Raw genomic sequence first — 26793 nt, 5'->3', positions numbered from 1 at the left:
TTGGGAACTTTTTTGGACTTTACAAGTCATGTTTCATAAGAATGTCTAGAAATAAGTTTACTGTGTACGACCCCCCCCCCCCCCCACCACTTCTTTCCAAGTTAAATGAAAATGTAAAAGCTTAGCTGAAGTCATGTTTTCTTTATTTTCTTCCTGAGGCCTCTGACTATTCACAGTACATTCCACCTGGTTGGTTCTACATGGAGAAGAATGCAATTCCCAGTGTGAGGGGCATTAATCCAGAGCAATAAATAACACGCACCCTCTCCTCTGCCCACCTGAGACATCACACACAACCCTGAGGTTCCACACACACACACACAAAATATAGTGTCCTGGGAGTACTCTCATTGTGCCCCAGCAGTGAACTGAAAAAGGGCACGATGTGTTGTCTTTGTACTGTACTGTAGCCTACTGTTGTGCCCTGGAAAAACAAGGCATGTTGCAGATCAAGGAGTAATTCAAATGGGAGTGGGAATGGGACTGCTCTCTGTGTAGTTAATTGGGATGCACTACTATGCAAGTCAGGTCACAAGGAACACAAACAAAGACAGGAGACACACAGGTCTCCGAATTAACATATTCAGAACAACTCATATACCTATTATAGCTCAGCTCGACAGAGACTACCCAAAACAATGATGTATGACTGATATAAAGCACTTCTACCTTTATGTATCCCTAAACGCTGAATCGACTCTTGAGAACAAAATATACTGAGCTATCGCTGACAGACTAGCTCACAGGTCCTCTCAACACACTGTAGACAGGGAAGAGCCTTTAGGACTCGCCCTCAAACCTCACCCCCACTTATCTCCCACCTTCATGGCATCCTGGAAGGCCCCTTTCCCGCCTTCAACCCCCCCCATTTCTCCCCTGTTGCCATTAATCATCCAGCTCATTCATTAGGCCAGTGTCAAGCCAGAAACGCCCACTAGAGAAAGAGAGAATAGCCCGAGAAAGAAAGAGCAAGATGGAAGGATGAGGAGTTGGGGATTGGGTGGGTCATTAAAACCCCTGTCCCATGCAACATGTCACATTCCAATTTCTATGTTAATTGCATGGCAGAGAAGAGATGGATGCTTTTGACTTTTAGGCAGACGTCTGTATGCAAAATGGGTCGCAAATAAAGCCGTATGCAGTCAAGAGGAAATGTGAGCAGAAGAAAATAATATGTATGTAAACTTTTGGGGATTGAACATTAGTTGGTTGAGTTAGTATGTTTCAAGAGAAGAGTAGAGAAAGGAGAAGAGACGAGAGGAAGCTGGAGGGACCCTTCTGTCTAATCTGGTCCAGACCAGATCTGGGTCACAGAAGGCAGGCTCCCATGGGGTCTGACCAATTCACCATAGACTCTGATCACACAACGCACAGGAAACACCACCAACCAACCAAACACCCCCAATATGACACCATCATACAGCACTGAGTGTTGGGGGCAGCAGGTAGAGGGCAGCAGGTAGCCTAGTGGTTAGAGCGTTGGACTAGTAACCGAAAGGTTGCAAGATCAAATTCCCAAGCTGACAAGGTAAAAATCTGTCGTTCTACACCTGAAGAAGGAAGTTAACCCACTGTTCCTAGGCTGTGATTGAAAATAAGAATTTGTTCTTAACTGGCGTGCCTAGTTAAATGAAGGTAAAATTAAAAACATTTACAGTTGATGGAAATTGGAAAATAACATACACTTAGGTTGGAGTCATTAAAACTTGTTTTTCAACCACTCCACAAATTTCTTGTTTACAAACTATAGTTCTGGCAAGTCGGTTAGGACATCTACTTGTGCATAACACAATTAATTTTTCCAACAATTGTTTAGAGACAAATTATTTCGCTTATAATTCACTATACCACAATTCCAGTGGGTCAGATGTGAACATACACTAAGTTGACTGCCCCTTTAAACAGCTTGGAAAATTCCCGAAAATTATGTCATGGCTTTAGAAGCTTCTGATAGGCTAATTGACATAATTAGAGTCAATTGGAGGTGTACCTGTGGATGTATTTCAAGGCCTACCTTCAAACACAGTGCCTCTCTGCTTGACATCATGGGAAAGTCAAAAGAAATCAGCCAAGACCTCAGAAAAAAGAATTGTAGACCTCCACAAGTCTGGTTCATCTTTGGGAGAAATTTCCAAATGTCTGAAGGTACCACGTTCATCTGTACAAACAATAGTACGCAAGTATAAACACCATGGGACTACGCAGCTGTCATACCGCTCAGGAAGGAGATGCGTTCTGTCTCCTAGAGATTAACATTGGTGCGAAAAGTGCAAATCAATCCCAGAACAACAGCAAAGGACCTTGTGAAGATGCTGGAGGAAACAGGTACAAAAGTATCTATATCCACAGTAAAACGAGTCCTATATCGACATAACCCTGAAAGGCTGCTCAGCAAGAAAGAAGTCACTGCTCCAATACCGCCATATTAAAGCAAAATTCACCCAATTTATTGTGGGAAGCTTGTGGAAGGCTACCTGAAACGTTTGACCTAAGTTAAACAATTTAAAGGCAATGCTACCAAATACTAATTGAGTGAATGTAAACTTCTGATGCACTGGGAATGTGATGAAAGAAACAAAAGCTGAAATAAATCATTCTCTACTATTATTCAGACATTTCACATTCTTAAAATAAAGTGGTGATCTTAACTGACCTAAGAAAGGGAATTGTTACTGTGATTAAATGTCAGAAATGGTGAAAAACTGAGTTTACATTTATTTGGTTAACCTGTAGGTAAACCTCCGACTTCAACTGTATGAGGGTTTGTGTGATGGAGGTGAGCTGGTTACATAGTATTGACAGACATACAGAGTGGATATGGATTGCCCATGTGTGCCACATTGATTTCCAGTTAGTTAAATCATTGTCACTTGCACTAACATGCAACTGTAAATACATTTGTCACAGTTCAGTGTACAACTTTTAATTGCAATTTTCCCTCTGCCCAGATGGTTGTGGGTGTGCTTTGAAAGCAAGGAATCCCACAAAAACACACACATAGTAATTATATTCAGTTAATATGCAGCATTCTCAGACCAGAGAGGTGGGATGTTACGGTGAGTGAATGAGGACCCAAAAGCGAACTAACTTAAACAGAGCTTCTTTAATAACCAAACTGTGGTAGGCTCAGATAGACCGGCAGATTCCGACAGGACAGGACAAGGTTACAGCAAACATGACGATAGTCTGGCTCAGGCATGAAACACAACAAACAAGAATCCGACAAGGACAGGAGCAGAAACAGAGAGAGATATAGGGACCTAATCAGAGGGAAAAAGGGAACAGGTGGGAAAAGGGGTGGATGAGGTAGTCAGAGGAGACAAGGAACAGCTGGGGGAAAGCGGGGGAGAAAAGGTAACCTAAAACGACCAGCAGAGGGAGACAGGGTGAAAGGAAAGGACAGAAAGACACAACATGACAATACATGACATGGGATGTAAGAAAATTACTTGTCATAAATTCTGTACAAGCAGAGCCACTGAATGTTATTGTCCAACGATCCAGTCAAATCTAACTGGACATCCAAGTCCAAATACATGAGGAAGCATTGGATACTTCTCTCTCATTCAAAGTTATACTCTCTAGAGAAAGCAGTGACCAAACACAGATGGCATAATATAATTTTTCTCCAAAAATGCCTAATCCCTCTGGTGAAATGGCAGTTATGACATTCAAATTGATATGTAAATAAAAACAGAAAGAACGTGAGATAAAAAGTACAAAACAAGCATCAAAGCAGACCTGGGTTGAATTTTTTTATTTTTTATAATTTAAAATACTGCAGCTGTGTTTGAGCAAGCATGGCGAAATGGAATCAAAAGAATACTCCCAAATGTATACAACTCGCACATTTGACACTCGAGGCAGGCTAAAGCAAACACTCAAAGTATTTAAAAGATTGCACATTATATTTGAACCCAGGTCTGCTTTGCGGCTGACATTGGGGCACAGTTTCTGTGTTCTCTGTCCGGGCCAATGGATTACCTACAGGCTATAAAAAGCTGCCATTTTGGCACAGGCCTAACCCAGCGGTACCATGTGTTTGTGTGTAGGGGGAGGAAGAGTGTGTGTGTGCAAATGTGCATGAATTAAGTGTGTGCATACGCTTGTGTGTGTGTGTGGGGGTGGAGTGGGGACTGGTAGCTTTTTGTGCTGAGCATATGGCCGTGGGGTAGTGAGCACTGTGATATGAAGGCTAATCCCTCTGGATGTGTAGCCTACACATATGAGGAAAGATGAAGACACTGTTGTGTAATGTAATTTGTTTGTTTGTGGTAGTGGGAAATGGGGATTAACACTAAGTAACAACTCAATACAGACTAAAGCAGCAAACTCTTTCCTTGCCAAAGAAGCTATTGACCAAAGCTTAACACACACACACACACACACACACACACAAACACACCCAAATGTGAGGAGAGGCAATACAGAGCAATCAGCAGTGATCTGAGACCAGCGGGGCCAAAATGTTAGACATTGACAAAGATGATATTTTCCTTTCGTTTTAATAATATTTTTAAAATTATTATATAACCCTCCTGTTGTACATCCTCTACATTACAAGGACAGAATCTTTTGTAAATGCCACTGAATATTACATTTTATTTAAAGGTTTAGTGTCACATTAGGATTGAACTGGATGTCATTTGAGTTGGATACCAGTTGGTATCAAAATATTTGCGGGAGATCATCCTGATCCACAGAATGCGATTGGTAGTCTCAAAATATAATTAATTTGTCTTGGTTGGCTGGTCTGTTTTTGCTTAAGCCAACTTGTGGTTGTCTTACCAAACAACTGGCAAATTTAGAAAGGCAAGGATGAAACACAGGCTAATATCCACTGCTACTTGAGAAAGACTTCCTGGATTAAACATGAATTACTAAAAAGAAGTTCAGACTGAAATGTATACGTTTTTAATCTCAATAAGGCCACAGTAGAAGACACTTAGTTAGTTATGCTTCAAATAGTAGTATTAAGTCATGCATAAACATTTATATCAAATGAATAATTATTCCTCCTCTTCAATAATACACATTAGTCCAGTCCTACTGAACCCATTCTTACAGAAGGAAGAGCGTTACATCATGAGAAAAACATTCTACTTATTGCTAAATGTATACACATTTCATTTAGGTACACAAGTACATAGGGACAAATCCTAACTTCTGACATGGGAATGTGTTTGTCATGTAGTCATGTATTAATGTCAAAGGGAGAATTGCGAGAGAGAAAAAGTTGAGTGATGCACACACATCTGAAGTCATGATTCAGCCCTTAATGTTTAGCTTGAAGTCAAAGGGAGAATTGCACACACATCTGAAGTCATGATTCAGCCCTTAATGTTTAGCTTGAAGTCAAAGGGAGAATTGCACACACATCTGAAGTCATGATTCAGCCCTTAGTGTTTAGCTTGAAGTCAAAGGGAGAATTGCACACACATCTGAAGTCATGATTCAGCCCTTAATGTTTAGCTTGAAGTCAAAGGGAGAATTGCACACACATCTGAAGTCATGATTCAGCCCTTAATGTTTAGCTTGAAGTCAAAGGGAGAATTGCACACACATCTGAAGTCATGATTCAGCCCTTAGTGTTTAGCTTGAAGTCAAAGGGAAGAGAAATTCAACTAAATCTGAAACAGAACACAACTACATCGTCCAAATTATAGTGTAACAACTTAAATGTTTAGCTCTCATTATAAAATCAATAGAGACAAAAGCACATTTAATAATAATGAAAAACATGATAAAACTTTAGACCGTCTTTTGTGAACAAAGGATGATAAAAAGAAGAGGCAGAAAATGGGTTGGAAAGTCACAGTGGTTCACAGTGGAAAGTCACATGGTTCATTAAATAAAATCAGTCGCGTATATTTACATTCTATTGCAAATGAATGATCAGTGAATGTTCTGTATAAATTCTCTTGTGTTGTTTTCAATACACTCTAATATGGTAGGATCATAGCCTGGTTAAACCAGACTGAATGCTACGCCCATCATTGTGCGTTCAGTTCAGTCTGTTTTAACCAGCAGGATCATGGCCCATGGAAGATTCTGGAAGAAACTAAATGCACTACATTACAGTAATAGTGCCACTAAAATCATAACACTCCAAACGTTTTAAAAGTTGTTTTTGGGACTGGCTGTGGTTAAACTCTTGGAAAGACAATCCCAGGTTAGGACAAATGGAGAACACAAATTGGAGGAGGATCCATAGAAATAGAAGATGCCTATTCTAGGAATTCTATTTTCATGGGAGAGACTGCCCTGAGGTATTGTGGGAAACATAGTGGTCTAATAGTGGTCTGGATGGGAGAGGTTGAATGGTCAACATCATTTCATTCCCAATTACATCTTCTACTCATGACTTGTTGTAAACCACTCACAGGAAAACAAAGGCCACTTCCTAATTCATGGATGAAACATACAATTACATAGTTTTTCTCCTGATTTTCTATGAGTACTTTACAAATCATGAGTAAATTAAAGGCATGTCTTGGCATTGAAATGGACTTCACAAAAAACGTATCATCAATCCAATCATCGCTGTGAGGTTGTCCTTGACCCTCGTCCTCGTCCTCGTCCTCAAACCCTACCCCCTCCGGTGGCTCGGCGGTCCTCACAGTGACGGTCAGCACGACAATGCCCCCAGGTGTTGCAGGCGGGGGGTGCATCTGCCTGGGAGGTGTACTGGGCGCAGTACTGCGCCTCCATCTCCTCCACCCAGGTTGTACTCCAGTCCCAAACAGGCATGGGATCCAGCTCCCCGAAACACTCCGCTCCTTCATCTGGAGCCGGAGGGAACACGGCACTGAGGGGCGACGCCGGGGTAGAGAAGTCTGGAGAGGAGAACAAAACTAGAGTTATCACACACACAGATGCATGATACCATGACGCACCAGCAGACACCATGTGGAGAGATATATATGATACCATAATACAAATAAATATATGATACCATGATAAAGAGATACATGACAACTGATACCATGATAAAGACAGATGACAACTGATAGTTTGGACACACCTACTCATTCCAGGGTTTTCTTTATTTTCACTATTTTCTACATTGTAGAAAAATAGTGAAGACATCAAAACTATGAAATAACACATAAGGAATCATGTAGTAACCAAAAAAGTGTTCAACAAATTAAATGTTATATTTGAGATTCTTCAAAGTAGCCACCCTTTGCCTCGATGACAGCTCCGCACACTCTTGGCATTCTCTCAAGCAGCTTCATGAGGAATGCTTTTCCAACAATCTTGAAGGACTTCCCACATATCATGAGAACTTGTTGGCTGCTTTTCCTTTACTCGGTGGTCCAACTTATCCCAAACCATCTCATTTGGGTTGAGGTCAGGTGATTGTGGAGGCCAGGTCATCTGATGCAGCCCTCCATCACTCTCCTTCTTGGTCAAATAGCCATTACACAGCTTGGAGGCGTGTTTTGGGTCATTGTCCTGTTGAAAAACAAATGATAGTGGCACTAAGTGCAAACCAGACGGGATGGTGTATCGCTGCAGAAAACTGTGGTAGCCATGCTGGTTAAGTGTGCCTTGAACTGTAAATAAATCACTGACAGTGTCACCAGCAAAGCACCCCCACACTTCCTCCTCCATGCTTCACGATGGGAACCACACATGTGGAGCTCATCCGTTCACCTACTCTCTATCTCACAAAGACACAGTGGTTGGAAACCAAAAATCTAGGACAGATTCCCACTGGTCTTGTGTTTCTTGGCCCAAACAAGTGTCTTCTTCTTATTGGTGTCCTTTAGTGGTGGTATCTTTGCAGCAATTCGACCATGAAGACCTGATTCACACAGTTTCCTCTGAACAGTTGATGTTGAGATGTGTCTATTACTTGAACTGTGTGAAGCATTTATTTGGGCTGCAATTTCTGAGGCTGGTAACTCTAATTAACGTATCCTCTGCAGCAGAGTCTTCTGGGTCTTCCTTTCCTGTGGCTGTCCTCCAATTTCATCATAGTGCTTGATGGTTTTTGCGATTGCACTTGAAGAAACTTTCAAAGTTCTTGACATTTTCACTATTGACTGACCTTCATGTCTTAAAGTAATGATGGACTATCATTTCTCTTTGCTTATTTGAGCTGTTCTTGCCATAATATGGACTTGCTCTTTTACCAAATAGGGCTATCTTCTGTATACCACCCCTACCTTGTCACAACACAACTGATATGCTGAAACACATTAACATTAACACTTTTAACAAGGCATATCTGTTAATTGAATGCATTCCAGGTGACTACCTCATGAAGCTGGTTGAGAGAATGCCAAGAGTCTGCAAGGTTGTAATGGCAAAGGGTGGCTACTTTGAAAAATCTCAAATATAAAATATTTAAAATACTTTTTTGGTTACCACATGATTCCATATATGTTATTTCATAGTTTTGATGTCTTCACTATTATTCTACATTGTAGAAAATAGTAAAAATAAAGAAAAAACCTTGAATAAATAGTTGTGTCCAAACTTGACTGTACTCTATATGACAACTGATACCATGATACAGAGATATGTCAAGTGACACTACGATAAAGAGAGATATAACAACTGATACCAGGATAAAGTGTGATATAACAACTGATACCATGATACAGAGAGATATTACATGACAACTGACATCATGATAAAATAGATATGATAACAGAAAGGTGACACACACACACACACACACACACACACACACACACACACAGCAATCCAATTTGTATAATGCACAGTGCACAATCAGGACTCTTTTTCACTGTGGCAACACTCCTGTATTAAAAATAACAATTGGGCAAATGGAATAAAGTTGAATCTGCCGTATGCACATTTGGAGAAAGGACAGAGTGATTAATTAAATGACAGTCTGAGAAAGATTACTCGCTAGCGCCTTCAATCTGCTGAGAGCTCCTAAGTAATCGGCAGTTGCCACCCCTGAATCCTGAGTTTACCCCCTACCTCACATACGTGCGCACGCACACGCACACACACACAGTCTCCACTGTGTGTGTCTGAGATACACTCTCACCTAAATCACATCGATCTGTCCCATAGGTCAGTCTCAATGGCCACACAAGCACTGACATTTCCCACATGTAGTCCTCCCAGAATACAAGACCACTGCTTAACTCTAGTCTAGGCTACATCCCCAGTGGAAACAGAGCATGCCGATAAGCTGCACAAAGGAAAACTGGTGACACCTGATCGTGTGGTCAATTGCTTTTCAATTCCTTTACCCGGGGGAATAAACTACAATTCCATTTATGAGTTGTAAAGTCATTGTTAAATACTATAGACAATGTTCAATTAATGAATAAACATAACCCTGATGTAGCATCCACCAAAAAATATATATCATGACCAAACTATAGAGGCTAGACGTAAAAGAGGAATCTGTTGTAAATCTGACTCCAAAGCACCATTTTAGGATTGTACAGTATGGTATGAGTTCACCACCTAGTGGTAGTTGGTGACAAGACAGCTCAATCTCAAGTAACCTGTTAAAGTATGAAATATAATTAATGTGTGAGTACATTTTCTCTAGTAGTCTTGCCTGAGAAAGAGGCTCCACTCATGGACTCTGCGGCCACAGTGGCCAGCACGCCGGCAAAGTTGACATCGTTCATGAATGAGCCGTCCGACGAGCTGATGAAGCTGGTGCGGGCACTGTTAGCCATGTTGCCTTCTGACACCGACCCCCAGCCATTCCACAGCGAGCCCTCCCATTCACTGCAGAGCGACAAGGGTGTGCTCTGGAGCCGGGCCCGTCGAGAGCCCATTGGCTGGGACTCCTGGTCGTCAGTCAACCTGTCTTCCAGTTGGTCGGAGGGGAGGAGCCCACAGATGTAGCCCAAAGGGGGAGTGGGGGAGAAAGGGCGGGAGAGGGAGGAGGAAGGAGGATTCTCCGGCATTGTGCTGGAAACAGGAAGTGAGGTAAGATGAGAGGTGAATGAAGTGAAAACTACTGATTCCAGTAAAGCAATACTGTACTAAAATAACAAACATTATTGTAATATCCAACACTATTTTACTAATAAAGAGACTGGCTATTTAAATATTGAATATTACTGACAATAATTTTGGTTGTCTTTAAATGCCCTTATCAATCGATGTAGTAGAATAGATAGTGTCAAAGCACAGCCCCTCAATAACTCTGACAGTAACCCTCTCACCCTCCTCTATTTGCCACCCCTTGGTTTCCATGGCAAACCTACCTGCACCTCTCGGCCTTGGGGCTGAGCTCCAGGTACTGGGTGACTTCCTGTGAGGTCATTGTCGTGTCCTGCTCCTCGTCTAATGACAGGCAGTAAGAGGCAGTGGACAGGCGGCTGTAGGAGGGGAAGCCCGTAGTGTTGGATGGGGGGCCACGGAGACCGGACGCAGCACACACAGACTGGTGAGACCCTTCATCCACCATCAGTTTAGTGGACCTGCTGGACCTAGGTGTGACAAATAAAGCTCAGAAGGTAATTTCCAATCATTCAGACTAAATTCATGAGACATTTATAAGTTATATTCTTCAATAATCAACTTGTGAATCATAAATTAATGAACAAAATGGCTAAATCACAGATTGGGCCTTTAAGCCCAAATATTAGCAGTTATTTATATTAGGTATAAGCAAAAGATTAAACCCTAGTGTATGAGAAAATCATGCAGGTATTTATACTTTGTGCTTAGTTGCCTAAATGTACTGTACAGTCGTTACCAGAAGTTGAGAATGACACAAATATACATTTTCACTAAGTCTGCTGCCTCAGTTTGTATGATGGCAATTCGCATATACTCCAGAGTGTTATGAAGAGTAATCAGATGAATTGCAATGAATAGCAAAGTCCCTCTTATTAAGTCCCTCTTATTATTGAATTATTGTTCTTGATCTGTCAACCATGGTTACCTGTAAGGAAACACGTGCCGTCATCATTGCTTTGCACAAAAAGGGATTCACAGGCAAAGATATTGCTGCCAGTAAGATTGCACCTAAATCAACCATTTATCGGATCATCAAGAACTTCAGGAAGAGTGGTTCAATTGTTGTGAAGAAGGCTTCAGGGTGCCCAAGAAAGTTCAGCAAGCGCCAGGACCATCTCCTAAAGTTGATTCAGCTGCGGGATCAGGGCACCACCAGTACAGAGCTTGCTCAGGAATGGCAGCAGGCAGGTCTGAGTGCATCTGCACGCACAGTGAGGCGAAGACTTTTGGAGGATGGCCTGGTGTCAAGAAGGGCAGCAAAAAAATAAAGAATGGTACCAACACATCCTCCGAGATCAACTTCTCCCAACCATCCAGGAACAGTTTGGTGACAAACAATGCCTTTTTCAGCATGATGGAGCACCTTGCCATAAGGCAAAAGTGATAACTAAGTGGCTCTGGGAACAAAACATCGACATTTTGGGCCCATGGCCAGGAAACTCCCCAGACCTTAATCCCATTGAGAATTTGTGGTCAATCCTCAAGAGGCGGGTGGACAAACAAAAACCTACAAATTCTGACAAACTCCAAGCATTGAGTATAAAAGAATGGGCTGCCATCAGTCAGGATGTGGCCCAGAAGTTAATTGACAGCATGCCAGGGCGGATTGCAGAGGTCTTGACAAAGAAGGGTCAACACTGCAAATATTGACTCTTTGCATCAACTTCATGTAATTGTCAATAAAAGCCTTTGACACTTATGAAATGCTTGTAATTATACTTCAGTATTCCATAGTATCATCTGACAAAAACATCTAAAGACACTGAGGCAGCAGACTTTATGAAAATGTATATTTGTGTATCATTCTCAAAACTTTTGGCCACGTCTGTAGTTACAAGAAATTCCCATTTATTTTGTGATAATAGTACTATTCCTTGCAAGAGAATATACTATAACTCGAATTTAAACGTTTTCTTTGTTAAAACTGTGGTTACATGTCATTCATGGTCATGTAAATTGGCGCATGTTGGTTGCTGTTCTATGAGCCGTGTCAAGGCCCTGTCATCGAGGCTAAGAACAGGGAGGAAGTACAATCATTTCCCCCAGCGGGAGACATGAAACCAGTTCAGGCCATCCGGTTTGACTATAATGGCATAGGAAACGGAGGGAAGCGGAGCGCAGTGGCTCATTAGAGAGTGGGGAATGGGAGAAACTGTAATAGATTGGTGTCAGGAAGAGGTTAAAAGGAAGTAAACAAGGGAGCCCTGTGGCAGAGCGTGAGAAACACACGGCTCATAGATGCTCATATGTGCTCAGATGTAGTGTAGATGACTCGTCTTATTGATTCAAGGGGCTAAATACAAGGTCCATAAGGAAGAACCCTTTGATTCTTGGTTATTGTTCAGAAGTATGTCTCTGAGAGCGCCAATCATCAACACACTACAGGGGAGTTTTTAATATAATGCTACAGCCAATGAAAGATGTAACAGATGGTACATTTATTGAGCTCAGTTTGATGAGTATTCTCTCATGTGTCATGTGTGGTAAGTGGTAAGTGTGTGGTAAGTGTTAGTCAACATAAGTAGCCTTGGTTTTGAGACTGGGGCAGGAGGTCTTGAACAGTGGCACAGAGAGAGGGGGAGCAGGATTGGGGAGTCTTGCCAATGTCTGTGTGTCTCTGTTTGGATGTGTGTGTGTCTGTGTGGTTATGTTTGTGTATACATGCATGCCTGTGTGTGTGTTCCTCACCCTTCCTCTGAGGTGAGGCTGTGTGTGTCAGTGGTGTCGTCCATGGGCAGTGGGGGTGGGGTGGGGAGCATGTCCACCAAGTGCAGTGAGGCTGAGTGGTGCAGGAAGCGGGACGACGCCAGGGAGCGCCCACCTGGAGGAAGAATACACACAGGAACCAAGGTCAACACAACAACAACACTGTCAAGGATAGTGGTTCTGTACCATCCTTTCCTGGGGGAACCTTCGGGGGTGCACATATTTGTTCTAGCCCTGCACTAACACACCTGATTTAAGATAAGCAGCTAATTTCCAAGCCCTTGATTTCCAAGCCCTTGAATCAGGTTTGCTAGTGCTGGGATAAAACAAAAACGTACATACCTGGGGTTCAGTGAAAACACTGGTTCTAATTGTCCTTGAGCATTAAAAGCCTTTAGGGTATGAGTGGTGTAAGATGACAGTACAGTACAATACCTGATGGGAGATGGCTGAGCCTCTGTTTGTAAGGCACTCCCCTCACAGCCAGCGCCTGGCTCCTCGATGACACCAAGGGGGCGCTGTTCTCTGCATGGAGCTCTGAGGGAGGAGACAAAGTCTGTGATTCAAAAGTAATTACAGATTGATGTTAACAAAGAGCAAGGACATCAAAACCATTTAAGAAGGCCGCATTGACTATCACCTCGTTTGTAATTCTTCTCCCATGACTCCTTGAGCACGCCCATCTTGGGCTGGGCTGGGGGCAGGGCCTGTCCATCCTTGACCAGCATGGTCTTGACAGCGGTACGCACCACCTCTGTGCCGTGCTGGGAGTAATGTGAGGAGGAGGTGGTGTGGCAGTGGGGCCTCTTGGGGCATCGGGTGGGGCTGTTGAAGGTCTTGAGGCTGTTTCCCGTCAGGTCCACGTAGAACGTCCCATAGACACCGCAGCTGTCGGGCACGATGGGGACAGCCGAGTCCAGGGAGCCGGGGTCCTTCTTGGCTGTGATTGGCAATTATGGAATAAGAAGAGGACCACTATCTGTTATCCTCAATGATCTTAAATGCTGAGCATCCACTTGTGTGGATTTTAAATGCTGTGCATCACTTGTGTGGATTTTAAATGCTGTGCATCTACTTGTGTGGATTTTAAATGCTGTGCATCCACTTGTGTGGATTTTAAATGCTGTGCATCCACTTGTGTGGATTTTGAATGCTGTGCATCCACTTGTGTGGAATTTAAATGCTGTGCATCTACTTGTGTGGCTGGAATTATTTTTGAGTTATCGATCTAAGATTGGAGAAATTCTGAGGCAGAATGGATCAAGTGTATTGTTTAGATAGCAGAGGTGGTTCACTGAGCTTCCATAATGAATAGCAGAGGAGGCAAGATAGCCTCAGACCTAAAAATATATGTTAAAAGCCTACTCTTTTAGCACACAGGGCAAACTGAGGTCCGTGTTGTATTATCAACTGGTCCAGGGCCAGTCTTTTTATCCAACTCATAATGCTTACATTAAGAACTGTGGTAGGATGAACTGATTCTAGACAAGCTGTAGAGCAAAACTCACTGGTTTTCCTGAAGCCGGGGTTCTCCTGGCTCTGAGCCCACATGCCCTGGTACTTCTCGCCACTCTGGGCCGGTCTCCACGCACCCGAGATCCATGGTGAGTCTGGGGCCGCCATTCTGCAGAGACACAGGACAATCAATCAATCAATCAATCAATCAGTCAGTAAATCAGTCAATCCCATGTATTGCGTATGGTTAAAATGGCAAAACTAGGAGGCACATACAGTGGATCAGATCATATTATACACTTTACAAAACAAAAAAGTAGTGAAATCCTTTTCAATGAGCGACACGGTCTTCTACCTACCGGTGTTTGATGATTAGGTCCTCACTGGCCAACCTGTACAAACCTGCAAAACCCAGAGTAACAGTCACTTGGTTTATTTCACAATGAGGTATCACAGCTTATACAGGAACATTGGAGATGTTAATGGTAATCCTGTCATTCAACACTATCAATCAATCGTATTTATAAAGCCTTTTTCACATCAGCTGGTGTCATAAAGTGCTATACAGAAACCCAGCCTAAAACCCCAAACAGCAAGCAATGCAGATGTAGAAGCACACGCTTCCATAGCACAAGCTTCCAGATCATTATAGCATCACTACAACGATATAGATGCTAAAGTGTCCTTAATATAAATTCTCACATAGCATTTACTTTGAATGATGAGAAAGTCAAACGTAAAAACCAACCTACGTAAGTAATAGCATGCCTGCTACTATACAACCTTGTGGTGTAAAACCTCTAGTTATACATCATATACAGTGGGGAAAACAAGTATTTGATAACCTGCAAAATCAGCAGTGTTTCCTACTTACAAAGCATGTAGAGGTCTGTCATTTTTATCATAGGTACACAAAAATCCAGAAAATCACATTGTATGATTTTTAAGTAATTCATTTGCATTTTATTGCATGACATAAGTATTTGATACATCGGAAAAGCAGAACTTAATATTTGGTACACAAACCTGTGTTTGCAATTACATAGATAATATGTTTCCTGTAGTTCTTGATCAGGTTTGCACACACTGCAGCAGGGATTTTGGCCCACTCCTCCATACAGACCTTTTCCAGATCCTTCAGGCTTCGGGGCTGTCGCTGGAAAATACGGACATGCACTGGCTTGAGCAGGGGGACCTTGCGTGCGCTGCAGGATTTTAATCCATGACGGCGTAGTGTGTTACTAATGGTTTTCTTTGAGACTGTGGTCCCAGCTCTCTTCATGTTATTGACCAGGTCCTGCCGTGTAGTTCTCGGCTGATCCCTCACCTTCCTCATGATCATTGATGACCACGAGGTGAGATCTTGCATGGAGCCCCAGACCGAGGGTGCTTGACCGTCATCTTGAACTTCTTCCATTTTCAAATAATTGCGCCAACAGTTGTTGCCTTCTCACCAAGCTGCTTGCGTATTGTCCTGTAGCCCATCCCAGCCTTGTGCAGGTCTACAATGTTATCCCTGATGTCCTTACACAGCTCTCTGGTCTTGGCCATTGTGGAGAGGTTGGAGTCTGTTTGATTGAGTGTGTGGACAGGTGTCTTTTATACAGGTAACGAGTTCAAACAAGTGCAGTTAATACAGGTAATGAGTGGAGAACAGGAGGGCTTCTTAAAGCAAAGGTCTGTGAGAGTCGGAATTCTTACTGGTTGGTAGGTGATCAAATACTTATGTCATGTCAAATGAATTACTTAAAAATCATACAATGTGATTTTCTGGATTTTTGTTTTAGATTCCGTCTCTCACAGTTGAAGTGTACCTGTGATAAAAAATTACAGACCTCTACATGCTTTGTAAGTAGGAAGACCTGCAAAATCGGCAGTGTATCAAATACTTGTTCTCCCCACTGTAGCTACAACCCCTCTTGTTTTAGCCAAATAACACTCAAACATTAAAACCTGATTAGCAGCTGATGCTGATTACGTAGCCATTACAACACAGTTGACTAGCATAGCATGACATATCCATGCTAAGATAACCTTGCTAAGCTTATGCTAAAGATACAACATATAAGCTAGCCCCCACTTCTAGCCCAGACAGACCTTTAGCCTTGCCGTGGCCTCGTCCCAGGTGGTCGCCGGGTCGTGTGTGGCGGCGGTACAGGCAGAAGGCCATCACCATTAGGATGCAACACAGGAGGGCGCCAACGCTTCCGATGAACACAGGGTTCCTCAGCACAGCCAGAACCCGAGTCAGGTCCCTACTGGGGCTGTCTGACTGGGGGGCCCCGGACCTCCGGGAGTCTGTAAGAGGGAGGGAAGGGAAAGAAAAACAAGACATAAATAAAATAATTAAAACACAGAGAGAGGAAAAGAGACAGACAGAAATAAAATAAGGCAGAGACAGAGAATATGAAAGAGGGAAACACTATCACACACATGATTGGCAATGTGGGCGCACACACACACACACACCCCGAATCCACCCAAAGTAGTGGATTTGGCTATTTCAGTGCTGTTATTGTGAAGTGGAAACATTTAGGAGCAACAACGGGGAAGCAGCGAAGTGGTAGACCACACAAGCTCACAGAATGGGACCGCCGAGTGCTGAAGTGTTTAGCATGTAGAATCGTCAGTCCTCGGTTTGCAACGCTCGCTACCGATTTCCAAACTGCCTCTGAAAGCAACGCGGCTACGCACCAGCCTAAGATCAACATGTGCGATGCCAAGCATCGGCAGGAGTCGTGTAAAGCTCAATGCCATTGGACTCGGGAGCAGTGTAAATGCATTCTCTAAAGTAATGAATCACACTTCACCATCTGGCAGTCCAACGGATGAATCTGAATTTAAGGTCATTGAGGTTAACAGATAGTGGTCCACTTCTTATTCCAGCATTGCCAATCACAGCCAAGAAGGACCCCGGCTCTATGTTCTTTTGCAAAGAAAAATCTGTATCTCAGACTGGCCAATAAAAATTAAAAAGATTAAGATGGGCAAAAGAACACAGACACTGGACCGAGGAACTTCCCGGACAGCATCCCGGAGTCGCCTCTTCACTGTTAAAGTTGAGACTGGTGTTTTGCGGGTACTATTTAATGAAGCTGCCAGTTGAGGATTTGTGAGGCGTCTGTTTCTCAAACTAGACACTCTAATGTACTTGTCCTCTTGCTCAGTTATGCACCGGGGCTTCCCACTCCTCTTTCTATTCTAGTTAGAGCCAGTTTGCACTGTTCTGTGAAGGGAGTAGTACACATCGTTGTACGAGATCTTCAGTTTCTTGGCAATTTCTCGCTTGGAATAGCCTTAATTTCTCAGAACAAGAATAGACTGACGAGTTTCAGAAGAAAGTGCTTTGTTTCTGGCCATTTTGAGCCTGTAATCGAACCCACAAATTCTGATGCTCCAGATACTCAACTAGTCTAAAGAAGGTTAGTTTTATTGCTTCTTTAAACAGGACAACAGTTTTCAGCTGTGCTAACATAATTGTAAAAGGATTTTCTAATGATCAGTTAGCCTTTTAAAATTATAAACTTGGATTAACTAACACAACGTGCCATTGGAACACAGGAGTGATGGTTGCGGATAATGGGCCTCTGTACGCCTATGTAGATATTCAATTTTTTTTAATCAACCGTTTCCAGCTACACTAGTCATTTGTTGTTGTTATTTGTCAACTCAGGTTGCCTTTATCTAATATTAGGTTTTGGTTGAAGATCTGATAACATTCAGTATCATAGATTTGCAAAAATAGAAATCAGAACGGGGGCAAATACTTTTTCACGGCACTGTACAGCAAAGGCTGCATTTACACAAGCAGTCTAATTATGATATGTTTTACATGTAGTGGTGTTTTAACCAATCAGATCAGATCTTTTGTCAATAATTAGGCAAAATATCAGAATTGTACCTACTTTATCTATATAAACACTAACCAGTCGTATAAAGTAAAAGTAAAATAAATAGTTTTGGGGGGTATTTATATTTTGACAACTTTTACTTCACTACATTCCTAAAGAAAATAATGTACTTTTTACTCCATACATTTTCCCTGAAACACAAAAGTACTCTTTACATTTCGAATGATTAGCAGGACAGGAAAACGGTCCAATTCATGCACTTCTCAAGAGAACATCCCTGGTCCTCCCTACTACCTCTGATCTGGTAGACTAAACACTAAACACAAATGCTTTGTTTGCAAATTATGTCTGAGTGGAGGAGTGTGCCCCTGGTTATCCGGAAATTTAAAAAACAAGAAAATCGTGCCGTCTGGTTTACTTAATTGTGAAATGATTTATACATTTACTTTTGATACTTAAGTATATTTGATCAATTACATTGACATTTAATATTTAAGTATATTTAAAACCAAATACTTTTAGATTTTTACTCAAGTAGTATTTTGCTGGGTGACTTTCACTTGAGTAATTTTCTATAAATGTATCTTTACTTTTACTCAAGTATGACAATTGGGTTGTTTTTTCACTACTGACACTAACACATGCAGTGTTATACACATCTGTTTCATTAATCTTCAAACCTTCCAACCCACATTGATGCTTTCAATGAACTGGACTGCAAAATTGCACAAATCTACTATTGTAGTCTTGTTTTATGTAAGGTTTTGTAACCCTGTGGTGTTTGGTTGACCATACAGATATCTGTGGTGTGTTGTCACTGACCTATGACCAGTCTATGGGGGTCACTCTGCACCCCGACGCCAGCTCCGTTGACTGCTGCCACCTGGACCCAGTACTCTTTGTCTGGGTACAGAGGGTTTATTTCCAGACTGTGGGTCCCACTGTCCACTGTCCAGTTCAAGTACTGCTGCTCCTCCAACTGCACACACCACAACTGGACAGGACAAACGCACACACAGAGCTCAAAGAGGGAACCAAGGAAGCATTACAGAGAACTGTGTGTGCGTGCGTGCGTGCGTGCGTGCGTGTGTACTCAGGAAACAGCTTCCACAGCAGGGATACTATGAAACTCTGGTCAGGGAAAGCAGGCTTTTGTTCCAGCCCACACCTTTGATTAATCTTATCATGGTCTTCTTCTATCAGGACTGCTTAGTTGAATCAGTTATTTTGCACTTGAACAAAAGCTTGCACACCAGGGTTGCAGAGGACCCCTGTCAATACAATGTGTAATTAAATTGTGAATGTTAATTTAATATGGTAAACACAGTACAAGGTTATTGAAAAATAGGATTTTTCAACACACAACATAATGTCAGGCATATAGAGAAAATAAACTCACCCTGGAATTTCTTGCATGCTCTCAAACATGTCATAAAACACATTGTGGAGCATACAAGAATGCTAGGTGCTAGATTTTTCAGGCATAGATACAATAAGGTAAAGGTGTAGGTAGCCATCTTATTCTTACCTGGTATCCCTGGATGATGCCGTTGTGAGCTGTGTGGGGTGGAGGCTCCCAGGTTACATAGACCGTGTCATTGTGGTCAGGGGACCTTGTTATGGAGACGGCCTGAGGTGGGGCGCTAGGCACTGCAGGAAGATGGAGTGTCATGAAAATAACAATACATGTGTAAAAACCACACATATGACCCATCTTGATTCAAATCATAGTTTTTCATCTTCATAGTACAGATTCGCGCAAAGGACCACCTTTATTCAATAAAGTCGGACTACTCCTGAGCCACAGTATCCAAAGACACACCTACAGTATATTTTCATACTTTTTGGTTTACAGTTGATAACAGCCTGCTAACTTTTTTAAAACTTTTCCTTACCCGTTTCAGGTACACGCAGGTGCCTGGTGTTGCTCTCCCGGCCATACAAGCTGCTGCCGTAGGGACGCACTTTGAAGTCATACTTGTAGCCCCTCTTGAGCGGGCCGACCAGTGTTTGAAAGTTGGGTAGTGGCACTCTCTTAGCAGCCCAGTCCGAACTGGCAGGCAAGAGAGAGCGACAGAGGACCTCGAAACCATCCAGGTATTGAGGCTGGGTTGGGAAAGACTGGAGCTGAAAGAAAAATAACAAAAAGGAAAGACACAGTTATCAAGCATTAATGAGATTTGCGCTTTTGAGTGTAGAAACCAGGGTTGCAATGGGAGGGTGTATTACTGGTAACTTTTGAATTTTACCAGTAAACTACCAGAACTTTGGTAACTTTCAGGTTTGGGGAGAATTTTATTACACGACATCTAGTGGCCATTTTGGGAACTTCAGACTATCACAGGCGTCTTATTATCTATAACCTTCTGTGTGGCCTTATCACATGTCAAATATATAAAATAATCAAATACGATTCTTAAAAAAAAAAAAGAAATACACTGGCAAAGCTGTAAAACATTAGCCTAAATATAAACCATAGACTTTGTGAATACCATTGGTGTTTAATATGTGAGTTTCAGCATTAAATATATATACAAAAAAATGTACACACCTTTATTTATTTTACTATGTCAATATGTCTTTTGTTGTAAATCTTTTGCAGCCAAACTGGTGGCAGTTATGAAAAAAGTAAATAGTTAGAGGAGTTGCAGAGTTAATTGAAAACAATGCCATTGTTCATTATATTCTATTTTCATTAATTAAGCTATTTCCTCTTTAACCATTTAAATGTAAAAACATTTTTTATTTAACCTTTATTTAACTAGGCAAGCCATATGGTATATCCACTTGAAACTCATGGATAGTATGGACACAGATATAAAAAATGAATACTAAATATGAATACATTTTACAAAATGTATTCAGGTATAAACTGCCAAAGTTAACATAGATTGCCATTGATTACTTGATAATGTTGAGTAATGTTTGTAATTATGGCAGTTTTGAATTCTTTGAATGTTATCTGTAGCTAGGTTTCCATCCAATTGGCGACAGATTTTCATGTGAATAGTCTAAAATCCGCATAAAGTAAATATGTGCATTTTGCCACCAGTGTTGTGTTTCCACCAAACGGACTTGTTGCGGATATAAATCAGTGCGTGATGACATAGACGATTTTGTGTGCACTAAGTTTTCATGTATATCAATATTTGCTCATGAAGGCATTTCCATTTCTCGCATAACTGATTTTAGAGGCACAAAAAGATCCCGCCATGTCAAACGAACAAATGATCTGTCGTCATTTATAAAATTGTACCGAAACATCCTGTTTCCATCACAGCTGTCATAAAAATTTTACAAACGGTTTGCCTTTACTCGCATAAAAAAACAAGATGGAAATGTGGTTTGTGACATGAAAATATTGTTCTAAACAAACAGAAAATGTCAGGCCTGAATCTTAGTTTAGCACAAAGGAAAATTCCTTACATTAGGAGTTCACTATTGAAGTGTTAGCTGGGGGATACTCTCTCAACGTCTTGATGCAGTCATCTGTTATCTGAAAACAGTTTTCATAGTAATACATGAACCTCCATGTGACGTGTCTGATGTCTGTACCTTCCACTGCACTTGGGACATGTTGGAGTTTGGAGTCAGCACCGTCACATTCTCCAGAGCTATGCGCAGGTCCGACAACTCTCTGTGAAGGTCCCTCTGTCTGGTGCTTGCAACTGCTGTGAAGGAGGGATAAAAATCTTAATAGAAAATAATGTTGTACACTTTTCTATTCAGAAATTGAAATTCCCTACTGGCACTGAAATTGACACAAACTAAACTCCATGTAACGAAAAGTCCCATAGTGCTCCTAAAAACGGTTTACTTTTAACCACACTCATTTCCTCCACCATCTCACAAACATCATAAAAATAAATGTTTTTGTTTGTGTTACATCCTGCTGCAAATATTGTGAATAATATGGTCCTTGTTTAGCATTCCAGTAGAGTGTTCTGTATTCCCCTGGGAGAAAGAAATACATTCTATTCTAGCTGTAAGGAAATAGGACAGGATCAACTTTAGTTTCCCTCAGGGGGAAACTGTCTTAGACAAACAGTACTGCTGTATGCAAAATAAACATGGTACATTACACATTCAACAAATACACAACACATAAATGTAGTGGTGAAGGCTCAAGCTAAGTACTCTTACCCTCCACCACAAGCTGTGCGCTGGCGGTGACCACCCCCACGTCGTTGACAGCTGTGCAGGTGTACCTCCCAGAATCCTGTGGTGTCACGTAGTGGATCTGGAGGCTCTGGTCAGGATTCACTAGATACCTACAGACATGACACAGTAACCAACACAACATTCACGATATAAACTGTATGAAATGATTACAAATCAAATAATTACTTATTGTTATTATTATTGCATACTAATAATGCATGTTATGATACATGTACTGACTGTGCAGAAGAGTAGCTCAAAGAGACAAAGATTACACCCCCAAGACTTTTGTCTACTTTAATACACAAGTGAATTTGTCTAAATACTTTTGGTTCCTTAAAACGGGGGGCACTACGTACAAAAAGTGCTGTAATTTCTAAACGTTTCACCCTCAAATTAAAGCTGACAGTCTGCACTTTAACCTCATAGTCATTGTATCATTTCAAATCCAAAGTGCTGGAGTACAGAGCCAAAATAATATATATATTGTCACCATCCAAATACTTTTTGACCTCCTGTATATAATAATATAAGCCATTTAGCAGACGCCTTTATCCAAAGCGACTTACAGTCACGCATATAAACCACATGTTACCTCATGTCAAGAACAGTTTCTAGTGTAGATTTAATGGACAATAAAGTTTTTTTTGTTGAATCAATAATCAGACCTGCCGTTGGGCAGAGGGCCCTGCACTCGGCTCCACTCCACAGCTGGCATGGGGTCTCCTTTAGCCTCGCAGTAGAACTGGGCAGACTCTCCTGTCCCCACCGACACATCCTGAGGCTTCAGCACCAACACTGGCTTGGCTGGGGATGGAGAAAGCATGGGCAAATACATAAATTATGGTTATTCATATCATATCTCTCAGCATTCAATTCCATGCTATCCCTTATATCAATAGCAAACACTGACATACCTTTTTCACACTGATGTGCCGACCCAAACTGTACTGTGTGGACTCTGTTCTTTTCACATTTTCATTTCCAGCACCGTTCCAGCAACTATGGTGGATGCATAACCAAGCCAGCAAAGTACAGCTTGGCTCAGTAGTGTAAAAAAGGTCATTGCTAAAATGGTACTGTACATGGAGTCAGGGTTCATCTTACCTAGGACAGACAGGCGGGCGGCCCTGCTCTCTCTTACTCCCACAGTGTTGGAGGCCACACAGATGTACACGCCAGAGTCATTTTTCTGGGCTGGGGCGATTATCAACTTCCCATTCAGTTCCTATAGGGCACATGGGGATCATGCACATACAGGATAAAGGATAAAGCATAAAGGATTTTTTGGGGGGGATAGTTCTTCATCCAAGGTGACATATCCTCTTTTATTAATAATGGAGGAAAATGTATGAAGCGGCCTGTGGTTTTAATCAAAATGTTGTACAACAGTGCCCTCTATTGGCAATACCGTGTTACCACTGATTTGATTCAAGAAATAAGTATTCAAAACAGTATGCATTTCAGCTCCTGCCACCTCTGGAAATTAGTTCAAAAAATGAATTACAATAATATAGAACATCTGTTCCACATTATGGAAAAACCATAGTGTCTTGAAAATACATTTACTGCACAGAAATGCACACTGACAACTGTCCCATTGTCAATTTCTAATTTCAAAAAGCATAGAAAGAAAGCCCTACAAAGCATGTAGCTATGTTATAAAGGAGGTCTCACAGTGTAGTGCGGATTGGTGTTGTTGATGGGGACCCCGTCTTTTCTCCAGGTGGCATTGGGCTCGGGGTGGCCTACCGGCGGGCTGCAGTTCAACACCGCCACCTCCCCCACAGCCACCTCCACGTCACAGGGCTGCACCCGGAAGTCCTCACGCAGAGCTGAAAGAACACACAGAGGTCGTCCATTCATAAACAGCGGGTTTGAGACTAGCTGGTGCACAAGGCCATAACATTACATTGGATAACAAAGTCAAAGTCAGTCTCCGAGCCTGTAGTCAATAAACATTGCCTGGGAAACATGTGCCCAGCACCACACGCACCACTGTCTGCTTGACTTGACTTTTGACCACCGAAAATTTGCAAGGCTTATAATAAACTAATCTAATGATTTATCTTATTTCACAGTACCATCACCACACCATATCACACTATATGTTTTGGACCACATTGCACAGCTCTAAATAACCATATATTTTATACACAGAATACACAGTGCTTTTGTCCAGTGTTGCCCCATCAACAACCTCATATATTCCCCAGAGGTCCCAAACAATTCATAGAGCAAATTTGACCCGTCTACATTGATATTAACACAAGTACATGACAGACAAGCCTGACGTCTTTGCAGGGACTTGTCATGTTTACTCAATCATTAAGAGTCACTGTGAACCATTTCAGTTGAAGGTCTAAGGAGCTCCCTTCCATTATATCAAAAAGGACAGAGACAATGGCATTTTCCCCTTGCATGTGTACATTACCACATGTATAGGATGTCTGTTTAAATCTTCACTGATGTCCTAATGCAATACCTATGTTATGACACCACATGGAATCATGAGACAAAACCTATTTGGCATCTACTTGGTCACATGTATGGTTATAATGGTCTAGTGCCATAAACTACTACTGGAATATCTCCACTCTTCATCCAAGGCTGGACTTCTTTAACATGTATTACGGGTATTCTTGAACTCAATAATTGTCTAGCTATGATAGAAAACTTAGCACAACTCTTGAATTAACAGTGCTGCATGGTTCATGACTGTAGAGGCTACTAACCTAACCAGTTCAACTATTACTTACAAAAGGTCACAATTGCACAATTATCTTATTGAGACTAACCCGGATAAATAAAAGGTTAAATGCAAACTATACTACAATCGATCTGCTTCTATAACTCAATCGAAAGTAAAGTGCCAATGGCTCCATGCCTCCACCACGTACTGCTCCAGGGAAGTCCCCCCAACAAGTCAATCAGACACTAATTATACCAGCCAGCTCAGGAATCCAGTGGTCTGTGGGTGACCCTATTTTGTGTGCAAACAGAGGCTGGGGGTTAGGGGTAAATTAGCAGTGTTTGTCCTGGGAATGTGGTAAACATTGATTTTGGACCCCCTTTAATTTCAGTTCGCTGCAGCTAGCGACTGGAACGAGCTGCAACAAACACTCAAACTGGACAGTTTTATCTCAATCTCTTCATTCAAAGACAAAGACAATCATGGACACTCTTACTGACAGTTGTGGCTGCTTTGCGTGATGTATTGTTGTCTGTACCTTCTTGTCCTTTGTGCGGTTGTCTGTGCCCAATAATGTTTATATCATGTTTTGTGCTGCTACCATATTGTTACCATGCTGTGTTGTCATGTGTTGCTGCCATGCTGTGTTGTTGTCTTAGGTCTCTCTTTATGTAGAGTTGTGTTGTCTCTTGTCGTGATGTGTGTTTTGACCTATATATATATACATATAAATATATATTTTTTTAAATCCCAGCCCCGGTCCCCACAGGAGACCTTTGGCCTTTTGGTAGGCCATCATTGTAAATAAGAATTTGTTCTTAACTGACTTGCCTAGTTAAATACATTTAAAAAAAAATATGTATATATAACAATAATTCTACTCAGCAATCACACGGACAATCTCAATGTCTCTCGCTTTCTCTCTGGAGCAGGGGTCTGTGGTTACTGCGGGCTTTCCGTGGACCTGAAGGATAATATATCAGCTTGATATCATATTTAAGATCAGCATAGAGGGAGAGAAGTTAATGGGACAGGATGTAGGAGCCACAGAGGGCCATCCAACCAAGACAACAGAATGTATTCTAAGGCCAGATTTTCACATGCATCTGGCATAGTGTTTTTAACTGCTTGGAAGGCAGCTGTGTGTGACTTTGGTTCCATCTCAGTATGAGCACACCTGAGTCAGCCAATCAAGCCCTTGAGTGGTTTATTAGTTAGTCTGCCCACTGCTGAGACTGATACATAGTCTCTTCACTCACATGATCTATAACAGTGGGACCCCTTTATAACATGGTACCTCTCTTCATCCTACTGTGCAATTATTTCTGCATGGCATCTTGGAATTTATAACAAGATACGCATGTCCATCTAATTTGAAAGACATCACCACAGTCTTACCTGCGATATAGAGGGAGGCGTTGCGGCTGGTAGCCTTGCCAGCGCTGTTCCTTGCCATGCAGGCGTACACGCCCTCATGTGACTGACTCCGCCTCCCTGGCACCACGCTGAGGAAAAAAAGGCTGCCCTCCGATAGGACGATGGGCCGCGATTGGCTGTCCAGCTTGTCCATCTCCAGGGGCTGGCCATTGCGGAGCCACTCAATGGAGGGCTCGGGTGTGCCGTCGGCGCGGCAGGAGAGGGTGGCGGGGCTGCCTACCTTGACCACCACATCTGAGGGGTGGTGGACAATCCGCGGGCGCACCTCCACCACATCCGCCCTCAGTCTGGAACCTGGAGGGAACAAGAACAGTGGACGGAGGAAAGATGGAGAAATTCAGGTTCTGTCAAAGTAGGCTATTGCGTCTGTTAATTCACAGAAGATGTGAAAATACTATTACAATGCATACTATGCATTTAGCATCGAATGGGATCCAAGACGATTAAGTCATAGTTGTTTCCCATGAGAAGCAGTAGGCCTATAACTTCCATTGTCAACAAAGTCAAATAGATAGG

At 42.0% G+C, this 26793-nt stretch overlaps 1 protein-coding gene across 6 annotated transcripts in view; it reads right to left on the bottom strand.

Moving 5' to 3' along the window:
• Nucleotides 1–4898: 4898 nt before the first annotated feature.
• Nucleotides 4899–26793, bottom strand: part of robo4 (roundabout, axon guidance receptor, homolog 4 (Drosophila)) — a 46271-nt gene continuing 24376 nt past the window's right edge. For 3 of the 6 annotated variants that reach the window (XM_021617810.3, XM_090186158.1, XM_090186160.1), the window contains 18 exons: nt 26239–26571; nt 23826–23983; nt 23256–23376; nt 22817–22955; nt 22131–22258; nt 21543–21658; nt 19883–20114; nt 19516–19637; nt 18810–18981; nt 16234–16434; nt 14496–14538; nt 14190–14305; nt 13322–13621; nt 13117–13218; nt 12664–12796; nt 10218–10442; nt 9557–9918; nt 4899–6836 (listed from right to left, as the gene is read on the bottom strand). In XM_021617810.3, coding sequence (XP_021473485.2) covers nt 6583–6836; nt 9557–9918; nt 10218–10442; nt 12664–12796; nt 13117–13218; nt 13322–13621; nt 14190–14305; nt 14496–14538; nt 16234–16434; nt 18810–18981; nt 19516–19637; nt 19883–20114; nt 21543–21658; nt 22131–22258; nt 22817–22955; nt 23256–23376; nt 23826–23983; nt 26239–26571 — 3257 coding nt within the window. In that variant the 3' untranslated portion in view covers nt 4899–6582. The remainder of the gene's footprint in view (nt 6837–9556; nt 9919–10217; nt 10443–12663; nt 12797–13116; nt 13219–13321; nt 13622–14189; nt 14306–14495; nt 14539–16233; nt 16435–18809; nt 18982–19515; nt 19638–19882; nt 20115–21542; nt 21659–22130; nt 22259–22816; nt 22956–23255; nt 23377–23825; nt 23984–26238; nt 26572–26793) is intronic. The other 3 variants (XM_090186157.1, XM_090186161.1, XM_090186159.1) reach the window with 1 other exon arrangement.

This window comes from Oncorhynchus mykiss, chromosome 10, assembly GCF_057628025.1.
Source record: "Oncorhynchus mykiss isolate SJ-2025 chromosome 10, ASM5762802v1, whole genome shotgun sequence".
Lineage (NCBI taxonomy): Eukaryota > Metazoa > Chordata > Actinopteri > Salmoniformes > Salmonidae > Oncorhynchus > Oncorhynchus mykiss.
The sequence above is the reverse complement of the archived record's forward strand: the minus strand, read 5'-3'. Positions and strand labels throughout refer to the sequence as shown.